The sequence below is a fragment of the Rhamphochromis sp. 'chilingali' genome (genome assembly GCF_963969265.1).
Source record: "Rhamphochromis sp. 'chilingali' genome assembly, chromosome: 6".
Lineage (NCBI taxonomy): Eukaryota > Metazoa > Chordata > Actinopteri > Cichliformes > Cichlidae > Rhamphochromis > Rhamphochromis sp. 'chilingali'.
In genome coordinates this window covers 8,210,461-8,222,975 of record NC_137933.1, presented here as the reverse complement: position 1 = coordinate 8,222,975, position 12,515 = coordinate 8,210,461, and the positions used below count along the sequence as shown (strand labels likewise).

General features: G+C 39.0%; 1 protein-coding gene across 2 annotated transcripts in view; it reads right to left on the bottom strand.

The window, feature by feature from the left end:
* The window catches only part of mpped2a (metallophosphoesterase domain containing 2a), an 87,093-nt gene that overhangs the window by 48,704 nt on the left and 25,874 nt on the right, over positions 1–12,515 (bottom strand). For both annotated transcript variants that reach the window (XM_080884195.1, XM_080884194.1), the window contains one exon: positions 7,882–8,063. In XM_080884195.1, coding sequence (XP_080740321.1) covers positions 7,882–8,063 — 182 coding nt within the window. The remainder of the gene's footprint in view (positions 1–7,881; positions 8,064–12,515) is intronic.

Below are 12,515 nucleotides of genomic sequence, written 5' to 3'. Positions count from 1 at the left end.
TCAGCCTTAATATTATTCTTCTGCCAAAGCAGAGGCTGAGAAACATCAAGGTTTATACACAAACCACTAAACCAAGTTTCGAGAAACTTGCAGGAGAGGTGGAGGCCAAACAAAGCGAGAACTCATTAACTTTTGATGCTGATCTGGATCACTTTCTTTAAAACTAGCTTTGCTGCTCTCCTAGTGCCCCTCTGCAATATTAAATCAATGAGAAATGAAAGAAACATTAAAAAAGTTCACTTAAACTGAGAAAAGTTTAAACCTTTTTTCTTTTGACCAAATTTTTTTTTTTAATTCATGGGAGTTATACAAACATGGCATACACCAAGGCTTGGCACGTTATTTGTGTACCCTGCCTTAGAGTTTGCCCTCCAGTCCCTAGATCGAATAAGGTGTTCTGAGTCAAATCAGATTTAGCAGTTTTTTTAAAGGCTGTTAATTTATCTATATCGAGCAGTTTAAGGCTGAACAGCATTTTATAAAAATCACACAGTAGCTGTATGTATTTTCCACCTACTCCCTCTCTACAGAAACAGCAGTTTATCCCAATAGTTTGTATATAAAGAATACACTCCCTCAATCGCTCCCTGTATACCTAACCCTGAGTACAGATCAGGGCTGGAAAGAAACTCAGATAATTGGAGGGAAAAATACCCTCAATTCAGACAGTCAAAGAGGTTACAACCACAGCTGACGGCTCAGTTTGACCCCAACAGACTACCGTCTATCTCTGTAGATGCCAGGCAGCTGGAAAAGGCATGAACCTGAACTAAATAGCGAAGAACATCTATTACAATTCTCATCCCCTCATCTTTCAACTTCTGCTGTGCCCTTTTCGCTCTCCTCTGTCGAGGTGATTTGTCCTGGTACCCCTTCGCCATCAAGAAACTGACTTACTACTTTATTCCAGCCGACTGAGCACTCAACAAAAGGGCCTGGCCTTCATCACCCTTCGACTCACTCTCTATATTTCTCTTCCCCCCCCCCCTCCTGGATTCTGTGTTTTAGGCTTCCTGGTGCTCTTGCTCCAGTCCTCCTTCCTTTGTCTTCTTGAATGCCCTGCGGAATATGTATAGACTAATATGCAGGCTCATTTTGTATAGTCAGTTGAGAAAAAGCCATGAGAAGAATGAGCTCTGAGGGAGCGGTAGTACTCTGCCGCCCCCAAACACAACTGTTAAAACACACAATCTGACCACAGCTAATGATTTTTGTTTTAAAATAACAGATTAACCTCCTGGGATTTTCTTGAATTATCTAAAAACTGTTTGGTCTACAAAATGTTAGACAATGTTTCTTTAGCCAAAAAGTCTTTCAACAAGTTTCATTGTTTAGTTACACCAACCTCCAAAATCCAAACATTTTATGCTCAGTATCAAATAAAAAAAAAAGCAGACGTGCGAGTCTAAGCTAATGCATGTTTGGCATTTCTGCTTAACAAATTATACAAATTATAAATCAATTATTAACATCCTTCCAGATTAATTTTCAATCATTTCCAAGCGCATTCTGTCAGGTATTGGATCTACTTTAGTGGGAAGGTTTGGATAAAATGAATACTGACTTGTTGGTATGCTAATGAATTCATCCTGATTACTTAAGTACATTTCTTAACACACGCTGCCACACTTGCTGGCTGTCATGCCATATAGTTCTGTCAAAGAGTGACTGTTCATACCTGGTACTGTAGTGGCCTTCTGCAACAAGGTACGAGTCTGGTTTTTGTTTCATAATGCATACACAATTTAACAAGCTGTGAACGTTAATATATGGAACTTCAAAAGAAAAGGAGTTGTGTAATTGCAGATGTTACACAGTCTAAATATGAGATGAAACACACACAAAAATGACACTAAACGGATGATTGTGCAGCCAGCATCCCTTGGTTGTCCAGATGAAGACAGAGGTTTGTATTCAAGCAGGTTTAAGCTGACTTTAGGAGATCTGCTAAACATGCTCAGTAACAAAAATGGTAGAAATTCAGTGTGTGTAACACTACAGTGCTATTACAGTTTTATAAGTGAGATGTCTACATCCATCTATAAAAATGGAGTTTGACAGGAAGGTAGGTGATCCCGGTTTTGTGTAAAATGCTTTTCTGTGCTTTGTTTTAAGTGTTGCCATTTATAGAGGAATGCTGTGATGCAAGCGAAGAGGATAAATTGAATAAAATGCTGAATAAAAAGTCCAATAAAGAGTATTTATTGACTAAAATTGGTTTGGATTCATAACGGAAAGTGGAAGAAAAAAAAATTGAGCATATTGCTCAATTTCTGCAGAGGCAAAGACCAAAACTGGAACTAAAACTAATAGAAAGTGAATGCAAGAGAATAAAAATTCAATCAAAAGACATCAGCTCAAGACAAACAAAAAGTCTGCCACATCCAGCTCAAGTGTCTGTGTGTGTGTGTGTGTGTGTGTGTGTGTGTGTGTGTGTGCGTGCGTGCGTGCATGTCTGGAAAAGAGTGTGTGTGTTCTCTAATACTGGAAATGAAAGAATCATGGCTCCCCGGTCTATAGGTTTCATTCCCGCTGCTCTAAATTAGCTCTCGATGCATCTCGGGATCATAAATTCCAGTGTAAACTTAAATGAGAGCGCCGTCTCTCAGTCCCCCAGCACTCTAACTGGATCACGCATCCATTTGTACGCTCACACAAAACCCAAAGCGAATCATCCGACACCAGGCAGGGAAAATCTGGGGAAAACATAATTACCACCAAACTCCGTCTCCATTACTCCACTGGGAATTTCTACTGCTTTTTATTGCTACCGTGATACATCTAACAGAGTCCTGATGCTGTGATACACCTGGATTTATTTTTCATTCTTCACCGACAGCCAGAGGTATGAAGGAGAGTACAAAGATCAAAACAAAACTCTGAAGAAAACGAAGCACTGAAATGTTTTGTCATACCTCTCAAAGAGGCAGACGAGACATTTAAGACGACATCTGCACATTAAAAACATTTCATTTAGAAAGTGTTTTCCACAGTGCAACACTAAAAATACACACTTTGCCAGGGTTGAATAGGAGTTTAATAAATCATCCTTTTGTCTGTTTCTATAAATTCATCCCTTAAGACATGCAGAGTAATCAAGCTATGCAATTTTATTTAAAAACCTATTTTAATTAGAGCCGAAACAAAAAATATACCCCTATTTAACAAAACAAACATTCACTCATTAGTCAGTATCTAGATATTTAAATATCAGGGTTTCAGCTCAGAGTTGGCCTATGTCAGTAAACATGACCGGCAAGAATACACTCCAGTGTTCTGCCTTCCTACTAAGAAGCCAAAGGAAAAAGATATATAAAACCCACCGACCTCATTAACATTATTTACCTACTTACTTCCATATATTTTGAGATGAATTTAGTCATTTTTGATCATGCTAGTCCCTTTCATAGTTTGTCTCTTCAACTGTCACCGTGTGTGTGTGTGTGTGTGTGTGTGTGTGTGTGTGTGTGTGTGTGTGTGTGTGTGTGTGTGTGTGTGTGTGTGTGTGTGTGAGAGCTGGAGGGTAGAGCAGTGTGTAGTCAGTGAGGTAAGACATGGAGAAGAGAAAATAGTGAATAGAGATGATGACAATCCAGCATCAAATGCTTCCCAGCAACTGTTAATTACTAGAAAACAAACAATGGACTGACATCATTGAACCCCAGTGTCTGATTGCAGTGGAGCTTGTCCTAACTATAGCCTCGCTGACCTACTCGTAGATACAGTCTATATGGAAAGAATTCACTGTGGTTCACTCGTTCCACACAGCGTCATGTTACAACCTTATTCCAAAATGGATTAAATTCAGTTTTCACCACAAAATCCTACACACAATATCCTATAATGACAAGGTGAAAGAAGTGTCTTTGAAATTCCTACAAATTAAAAAAAAAAAAATAATAATAAAATAAAATAAAGAGGTGCATGAGTAGGGATGGGAATGAAGAAGAATTTAGCGATTCGAATTGCATTAGCAATATGACTTATCAATTCGATTCCTTATTGATTTTCACTGGGTTCTCTTTGAATCTCCACCATTGGTAGAGAACAAAACAGAGCAAAGAAACCAAACACAAAAAAACAAACAAATGAAAGCATTTATCCTGTGATCGTTGGAGGGAAAAAAACATTAATGAATGCTAATGATGCTATGTGTGTGCTGGAGGCGTAAAATGTGGATATTTTACATCTCTAAGATGATGACCTCAAATGCTGTTTAGCAGGGGGGAAAAAGCACAACTGAGAAAAACTGGAGAGGTTTCGGTTTTTTTGTTTGTTTATTTGCAGCTTGATTAGGTAATTGAGGTGATTGTACGTTTTTAAGTTGGGCCAAATGATTTATTCTTTACCCACACAAATGCGCGCGCGCACACACACACACACACACTACAGAGCAGCTTGGGAGCAGCTTAAAGTAGGAGATCAGAGTCAATGCTCAGCCATCAGACAGTCCGGGTCAGGGAGATCTTGCTTCTCAGCATCGATCTCCAATGATCTCCTCCAAGAGGCCAAACAGCAGTCGATGGCCCGGACAAACTGCTGTCTCCTCTGTAGTGTGAGAGGAGCAGATAGATGAGGCGGCACAGACTTTTCCCAAAAAAAAAAAAAAAAAAAAAAAAAAAAAAAAAAAAAAAAAAAAGCTGCACACCTACAACAAATTCCTCCTCCATCACAGAAAATCTGTTCAGATTTATCTGATGAGACCTCTGTTTTTCCCCAGTTTCAGCTTCAATAATGCTTTGTACCATTAAGATACCTACCTGCAGGACGCCGCTTCTGCCCAATAATTAAACTGTGTTACGCAACTGTGTTGACCTGGCAAACATTCCATACATTTTAATCTGGATCGTTCACCCTGAGAAACACTGAAAACAATTACTGAACTGCTGTGCCTGACAAATGTAAAAGACGGTCTAGTCTCCTGGTCTCACTTTCACTCTCTGAAACTCTGCTACATCAACAAGGTCCAAAGGTGACCTTTAAGCCAATATCAAACCTTTGACAAGTACTTGGTTCACATTCATTCGAAGCTGTTAGCCATGTAAAGCTAACAGCAGAAATGAAAGAGCCACAAGATAAATAAACTACATTTCTCTCATTGTGGAGGCTGCAGAGACCTGTGTGTCATCTGAAGAGCAAATGATAAATATGATTAAAAAAAGAAAAAATAATACAGCACAATCAAATAGTTTCCATTTTAAATTTAATTATGTAAAAGTGTAACGATGCCGAAAACTAAATTCATTTATTTAAAGGTTTTTTCCAACAAGCAGCTAGACTACCCCATTGCCATTTTCTACCTCTTCCACTGTACATCAGTCATTTGAGTTGGAGGACCAGGTGTATAGTCTGCAGACACACAGTCTTCTATGAGGCATTAGCAGGCAGGGTGCTCCCAACTACACAAAGTCATTTTCCACTTTGCTCTGCATCGATTCCCCATTATGGCCAATATCTCTGTTTTCACTCTGGATGAACAAAGCGCACAACCACGTCTGCACACGCAGACACACACGCAGACACACACGCACTGACTGTCTGCGTTGATGGACAACCTCCTGCTGGGGCCAGGTGCTGTTTAAGGGGGAAAGAAAAGGGACGTGTAAAAGCCAGCATTAGTGTCTGTTCTTTTTTTTGGTATGAGTGCATGTATGATGTGTGTGTGTGTGTGTGTGTGTGTGTGTGTGTGTGTGTGTGTGTGTGTGTGTGTGTGTGTGTGTGTCTGTTCTTTTTTTTGGTATGAGTGCATGTATGATGTGTGTGTGTGCGCGCGCGTGTGTGTGTGTGTGTGTGTGTGTGTGTGTGCGCGGGCGCATGCGCGCGCGCGTTTCAGGGTAATTAAGGGCAAAGCACCTGAGAGTACTTTAAAGAGTCAAGCTGGCAAAGTGGGCGTTCTACTGTGACTGACAACCAATCACATTCAGAATTCATAAAGCTGAAAATGCAGACTTTAAAGGTTTAAATGTGTTCTATCAGCTCTGACCAACTTTTAACGTTTGCAGCAGGTTTTGAACTTTCAACACTCACATTCAGCCTTTCACATTGTAGTTTGAACTGTTTAAGATGCGTCTCAGTGTAGAAAGTCCTCTCTCCTCTACTCTTCATCATGTCTAGCAATATTTTATGTATGTATGTATGTATGTATATATATATATATATATATATATATATATATATATATATATATATATATATATATATATATACATATATATATATATATATATATATATATATATATATATATATATATACATATATATATATATATATATATATATATATATATATATACACACACACCAAGGTAAAAAAAAAATCTTAGTGTGGACTGACACAGTGACAGGAAAGTAACCCTGGTCCATAAAAATATTTGCAATGTATCTGCAGTCATGTGTTACATGTTACATGGAGTATAAGAGCAGTAGGCTGTGAACTCAACAAGACTGTGTATTAGGAGTGAAATGAAAATGCCTTTTCAGCCAAACTCTATTAAAAATGAATTAAAAAGTGGATACAGAGTGTTGGAGAAGTGGATCATGCTGCAGGAAAGGGCTGAGAAGTTTCTGTAAACTAGATTTTTATTTGGCTGTGAAAATTGGGTCAGTGCTAGAATCCACTGTAAATGCAGTGAAAGCAGACTGACTGCAGCCCCTGTCATCTTTGGAGAGGCACAACTTTGACAGCCACCTTTCAACTCTACAGGGGGGCAAAGTGTTTGAAACTCAAAACACAGATTTCGAGGAGTACTACTTCAAAAGGTTTACAAGCTAAAGGTTTCCACTCTGAAAATATGAAAATAAGTCGTGACAGGTTCATAAATCAACTTTAAAAAAAAAAAATCAATGTTTATTCTCTAAAATTAAACGTTGTTTTCGTTACAGTTAAATAACACCACCACCAATGCCACATGTTCAACATTTTCCATTTTCCGTCCACTTTTCAGCACACAGATCAAACTACTGAAATCAACGATATGCGCTGATTGAACACAAAGTGAGTTGTTTTTTTTTTGCTGATGAACTGATTTTGCAGGCCATGTTTATTAAACCCCTCCGGCCAGAAATATTATGTAGGGCTTGACAACATCGTGAATTGTCTCTGTGCGACAGTTCAGAACATAAGAGCTTGTGAGGGACTCCAATTCGTCAAACAATTTCCTTCAGCAGTCTTCACTCTACATGCTCAGGGACTGCAATCAAAGTTTAAAGATTCTTTCAGCTGCTCAGCTTGAGCCCCCTCCTGGTCTTGAACCAGGGAGACCAGGGGGTGTGTGAACGTGTAAGCCACACAGTCATAAAGCTTAAAGGTTAAATGTAATTTCAGGACACTGTTCTGGCTGATCAACAGACAAATGCAAACAGTTAAAACTAAAGAAAAAAATAATTCAAAATCCTGAAGTACTATAGCCCAGTCTAGTTAGTGGTACCTACTGATTTAGAGTGTGAGAGGCACAGGCATGGAGCATGTGTGCTTCTACTGAGTGAAACATGTCTATAACATGGGGCCAAAAATGGTTTCATGGGTCCACAAACAAAGCACTGGCTAACGGTTCTGAAACCACACAACTTGGAAAACACATACACACATGAAAGCTAAAGATTTACCTACAGCATGGGGCCAGAGGGAGAGGTGAAAGGTTAACTGATCCAGGGTGTTAGGTCAAAGGGGTTAAACTGGACACTTTAGCACAGCAGTTGGGGCTAAACAGAGGGGAGGCGGAGGGGTTCATTGTGTTGTCTGGTTAACAGTTAAACATGCTTCAGGCCCTGCCTCCTGCTCTTTAGAGACTTTGCATTTGTACGTGTTTGTGTGAGAGAGAAAAACAATGCATGGATCTAGAACAGCTGTACTGAGCATGTGGGTTAAGTAGTTCAGTACCTAGCCAGTCGTTGAACTTCTTAACTTCAGAGGGCAGGCCCAGCTCAGTGAAGTCACCCATGTGCAACAGCACATCGCCATAGGGCATCTGGATGCCATCTGTACGCGAGTGTGTGTCTGAAACACACACAAACCTGGTGTGTCCCGCTGGCTTGGGAGTGTCATACGGAATAGGGTCCACCCTGAAAAAGACAGAGAGAAAGTTGTCGTCACTAAAGCTGCATTACATGACTGACTGGGACCTGACTAGCTCTTTTTCAGTAACTGAATTAATTACCAAAGACTATTTAGTGATTAATTAGAGTCAGTATATTGATCGCAGTACAATCTCAGTGTGTGGCTGTTGTCACAAATGGTGATTTGATACATTTTGCCACCATTTGTGACAATAGCTACATACTGAGATTGTTTGAAGACACTTTACCGTCTATTAAAAAAATAATAATAATTGAATTGTCTGTAGGACCTGAGCTTCGACTTTCTCAAGAAATTTCTATTTACCGTGTCATTAACAAAAAATTAAAAATAATGAAATTGAAAGTAGTCAAACCTGATTTTTATTTATTCAATTTCCAATTTTGAAAATGACCATCTGAAAATCTTCTCCCCGTTTGTGATAAAATATAAAGTATCCTCAAAACAAGACTTTTGATTTTTTTAAAAGAAGAAAATATATACTAATTTCACAGCAGCTTTTAGAAGGGACACAGCAGAAAATAGGACGCTTAAAAAGATCATTTGTTGTGCAAAATAAATTACACGGCTCACAGGATAATGCATGTAGCAGAGTAAAATCCATCTCAAAGAAAAGAGGGGACATTACAAGAGCACCGAAAAAAACAAAGAAAAAAAAAAACAAAAAAAGTGTAGTGTGGACTGGAAAACAACCAGTTTGCTGTGGCTGATTTCGGCACATAGTGAGGGCAATAGCTGTTTTGTGGCATCAGATTGGCTAAAGAGATGGTGAATTAAGGCATTTCTGTGTCCTTTCTATCCATTATCTAAAGAAAAATCACTTAGACCCAAGTCTGGCTGAAAAGTAACTCCTTTATTTAGCATTTTGTTTGTTATAAGCACTTGTGTTAAAAGGAAAGAAAAACCTGTATTTTTTTCCTGACAGGAGGGAAAAAAAATCTTGTCTATAATTGAGGTCTACAATGTGCAATCCTCCACCACTCTGGCACTAGACCATTATTTCATTAGAAGGGATGTCACTCCGTCGACAACATCAGACACATAATCAACACTGCAATCTCCAACCTGACAAGTATGCATGTGCACACACACACAAACACACACACAGAGTTAAACTTGCATGTGTGCACAAACGTGGCGTGGAAACAGCCAGAGAAGCAGATGAAATCAAAAGGTTTCAGACTGGAGGAAACGCCATTAAAGGAGATGGAGAAAATAGGCACTTTTGCACAAAAGAACATCTTATCTGGTCTGTGTGTGTGTGCGGCTGTACTTGTGTGTTCACATTTTCACTTTTTTTTCTGTGCCACACAGATCAGAATATTAGACGTGGCCAGCCAACAGACAGCCTGGATACTGGTGCTGCTCCCTTTGAGTTAAAATGTCGCAGGATTGTGTTAATAGTAAGACAATGGTGAACAAGCTGGTCACTGTCTGTGACAAACATCTCTAGTGTGCAGTCTGCTGTCGGTCTGATTCCAGAAACCCTCTCTTAGCCTCCGTCAATGTCAATTCTCACCCTCAAAGGAAAACCTTACGTATGCACAGCATTCAACCTCCAAAACATTACAAATACCACTCTTCAAAAAGACGCGACTTCATTTAGTGGCTTGATCATACCCATCAGTGACCCCTACATAGAAGTGCTATGTTGTGATTTAGAGTATAATTTTTTTAATCAAAAGCCAAAGAAAAAAGGTGCAAATATATTTTCACCAATATGATTTTAAAAAATCAATACATGAAAGAATGACTAACTCACTGAATAGCAAAAATCATTCAAAAGTCATATTCATTGCTTTGTAGCACTGACCATAAAAGGCCTCGCACATTCAGAAATGCTTTGATAGAAACAGAAAAGTTAAATCCAGCTGACAAACTTTTATCATCTCAACATGTCTGCATCTCCATGTAGAACAACTGTTTGTTGTTGTTGACTCTACAAAACTACATGAACTCAATGTACTGCAAAAAATATGCTTAAACACTGACTGACATGCCAACATCGCTGTGCACTAGGGATGGGTATCTGTTTCAATTCCTTGGAATTGTTTGCCACTTTTGCAAACGATTCCCTTATCGATTTCAGTCGCCCCGAATGACGTCACCACGTTGCGGAGCGTCATTTACCTGGCAGGAAACATGGTACCTAAGCGGCTCAAAGGCTCAAAAGTTTGGCTATACTTTACGAGAACGGATGACAACGGGGCAACTTCCAAAGTAGATATTTCATTTAAGGGAGGAAACACTACAAATATGCAAAAAACACACGATGACCTTAAATGAATGTCGTGTTTTTAATTCCGCTCCGGACTCGTGAAACCCAGCAGCAGCGGTAACGTTTGCACGTCCTCTCCCGTTAATGCGGCAGGTAAATAATCAACAACAGTGCATATTATGTTAGCGCGATCTGCCTTATTACAAAACCTGCCATTACTGTGCATTTAGGTGACCATGATGAGAGAGACAGACAGAGTCTGGCTGGCTCAGATGCTGGCAGTTGTCGCTGCAGTCTACCGGTAGAGTCTCTTTTCAGGCCAGGATAGACGAATGTCACCGAGTGACTAAGTTTGTGGTAAAAGGCTTGCACCCATTTGCCACAGCAGATGCCCCTATTTTGAGTGAATGTGTTTAATTGTAGACAGGGACATTACTGGATATTCTTGTGTAATTGCTACAGAATAATTTATGTTATACTTTGTTATTGTTACAGAAGAATATTTATTTTATTATTGTACATTTACAATTTTTTTCCTGGGGACCCTGTGACACCCCATTGAAGAGCCGTAGGCTCTGGATCTCTTAAGATCTCACTGTTGGGTTTGTAAGGCCACGTTACTCCTAAATTTCTATCTTGTTCAAAGAGAAGATATAAAACAAAGTTCTAAGCTATTCGACCTTAGTGTTCTCCTTTTTTAAAAAGAATCGATAAGAGAATCGATAAAGAATCGAATCGTTAAACAGAATCGAAAATGGAATCGGAATCGTGAAAATCTTATCAATACCCATCCCTACTGTGCACTACATAAAAAACCCCTCGATTTTCAGACAGGAAAGCTTACAGATTCCCACCATTTATCAGCTGTTTACAGGTTGTGAGGTTTGCAGACCCCAGCCAACAGCCCCCCCCCCCCCCCAAAACAAACAAACAAACAAACAAAACTAACAGAAAAAGCAGAAAATGAAATGGGTCCTGAAATCCAAGACGACACTGGTAACCATAGCGCTGCATTGTTTGAACGTGTTAGATAAATGAAGGCACGCATACTTTAGCAGAATAATAAATACTTTTACAAGTAAACCACTGTGCAGTATTTCATCTGATAAAGCTCTAAAATCATGGATCTGTGACTCTTACAAAACTAACAATACCTGAAACAAACTTTCCCTTCACTTACCTTCTCTTTTGTTCTTAAATACAAAGGCAGAGCTATGCCATTCACACCCAATACCAATAATCTAAGAGCAACTTTGAGAAAAGACCTCTTCAGTTATTATATTGTTCCTTTTTAATTTTTAGATCTTTAATGTACATTGCAGTGTAGGGCTGGGCGATATATCGAGTTTAAAAAAAAATTGATATATTTTTATACGAGATATGAGATGTGACAATATCGTTTATATCGATATAGTATAAGTTACGTAATTATACTCGTGGAGCCGCAAGTTTGCCTGTCTTTCATCCACTTTTGTCTCTACGCAACGTTATTCGGCCTCGCCTCCCCCTTCCCCATAGTGATGGGATTTCCGGCTCTTTTTAAAGAACTGGCTCTTTCTGTTCGGCTCACTAAAAAGAGCCGGCTCTTTCGGCTCTGAACCGGCTCTTCAGGTTGTTTTGTTGCTTTAATTAATTTATTATTAACAATAATATAAAATTATGCACAAAAGGAATTACTAATGTAAAAAAAAAAAGTGGTTTTATTTATATATGTTTATATATAAATATATGCGGTGGCCCCTAGAGACAAAACACGTACAAACTCCAAAAAGCACGTACAAACTCCAAAACACATTTCTAGCATGAACTGAACTTCCAAAACAGAGCTACCTAGATCACTTAAATTACACAATTGAAAGCATGAAAGCATATGTGTATTGTTTGTGTATTTATACACAAGCATTCATATATAGTCAAATAAAAAAAAAAAAATGTTCATTTACCTGTTACTACCACACACCAAATCCGGTCGTTGGTACTTGCTGGCTTGTGTAGCCACTAGGTAACAAAAGTTCAACACTGCCCCTAACATCCTGGAGCATTTATGTTATCTTTTGTACGTGCTTCAGAGTTTGTACGTGTTTTGGAGTTTTTACGTGTTTTCACATGTTTTGGAGTTTGTGCGTGTTTTGGAGTTTGTGCGTGCTTCAGAGTTTTTACGTGCTTCAGGGTTTGTACGCAGTGTTGCCAACTCCTCAGCAAGGAAAATCGCTATTGGTTG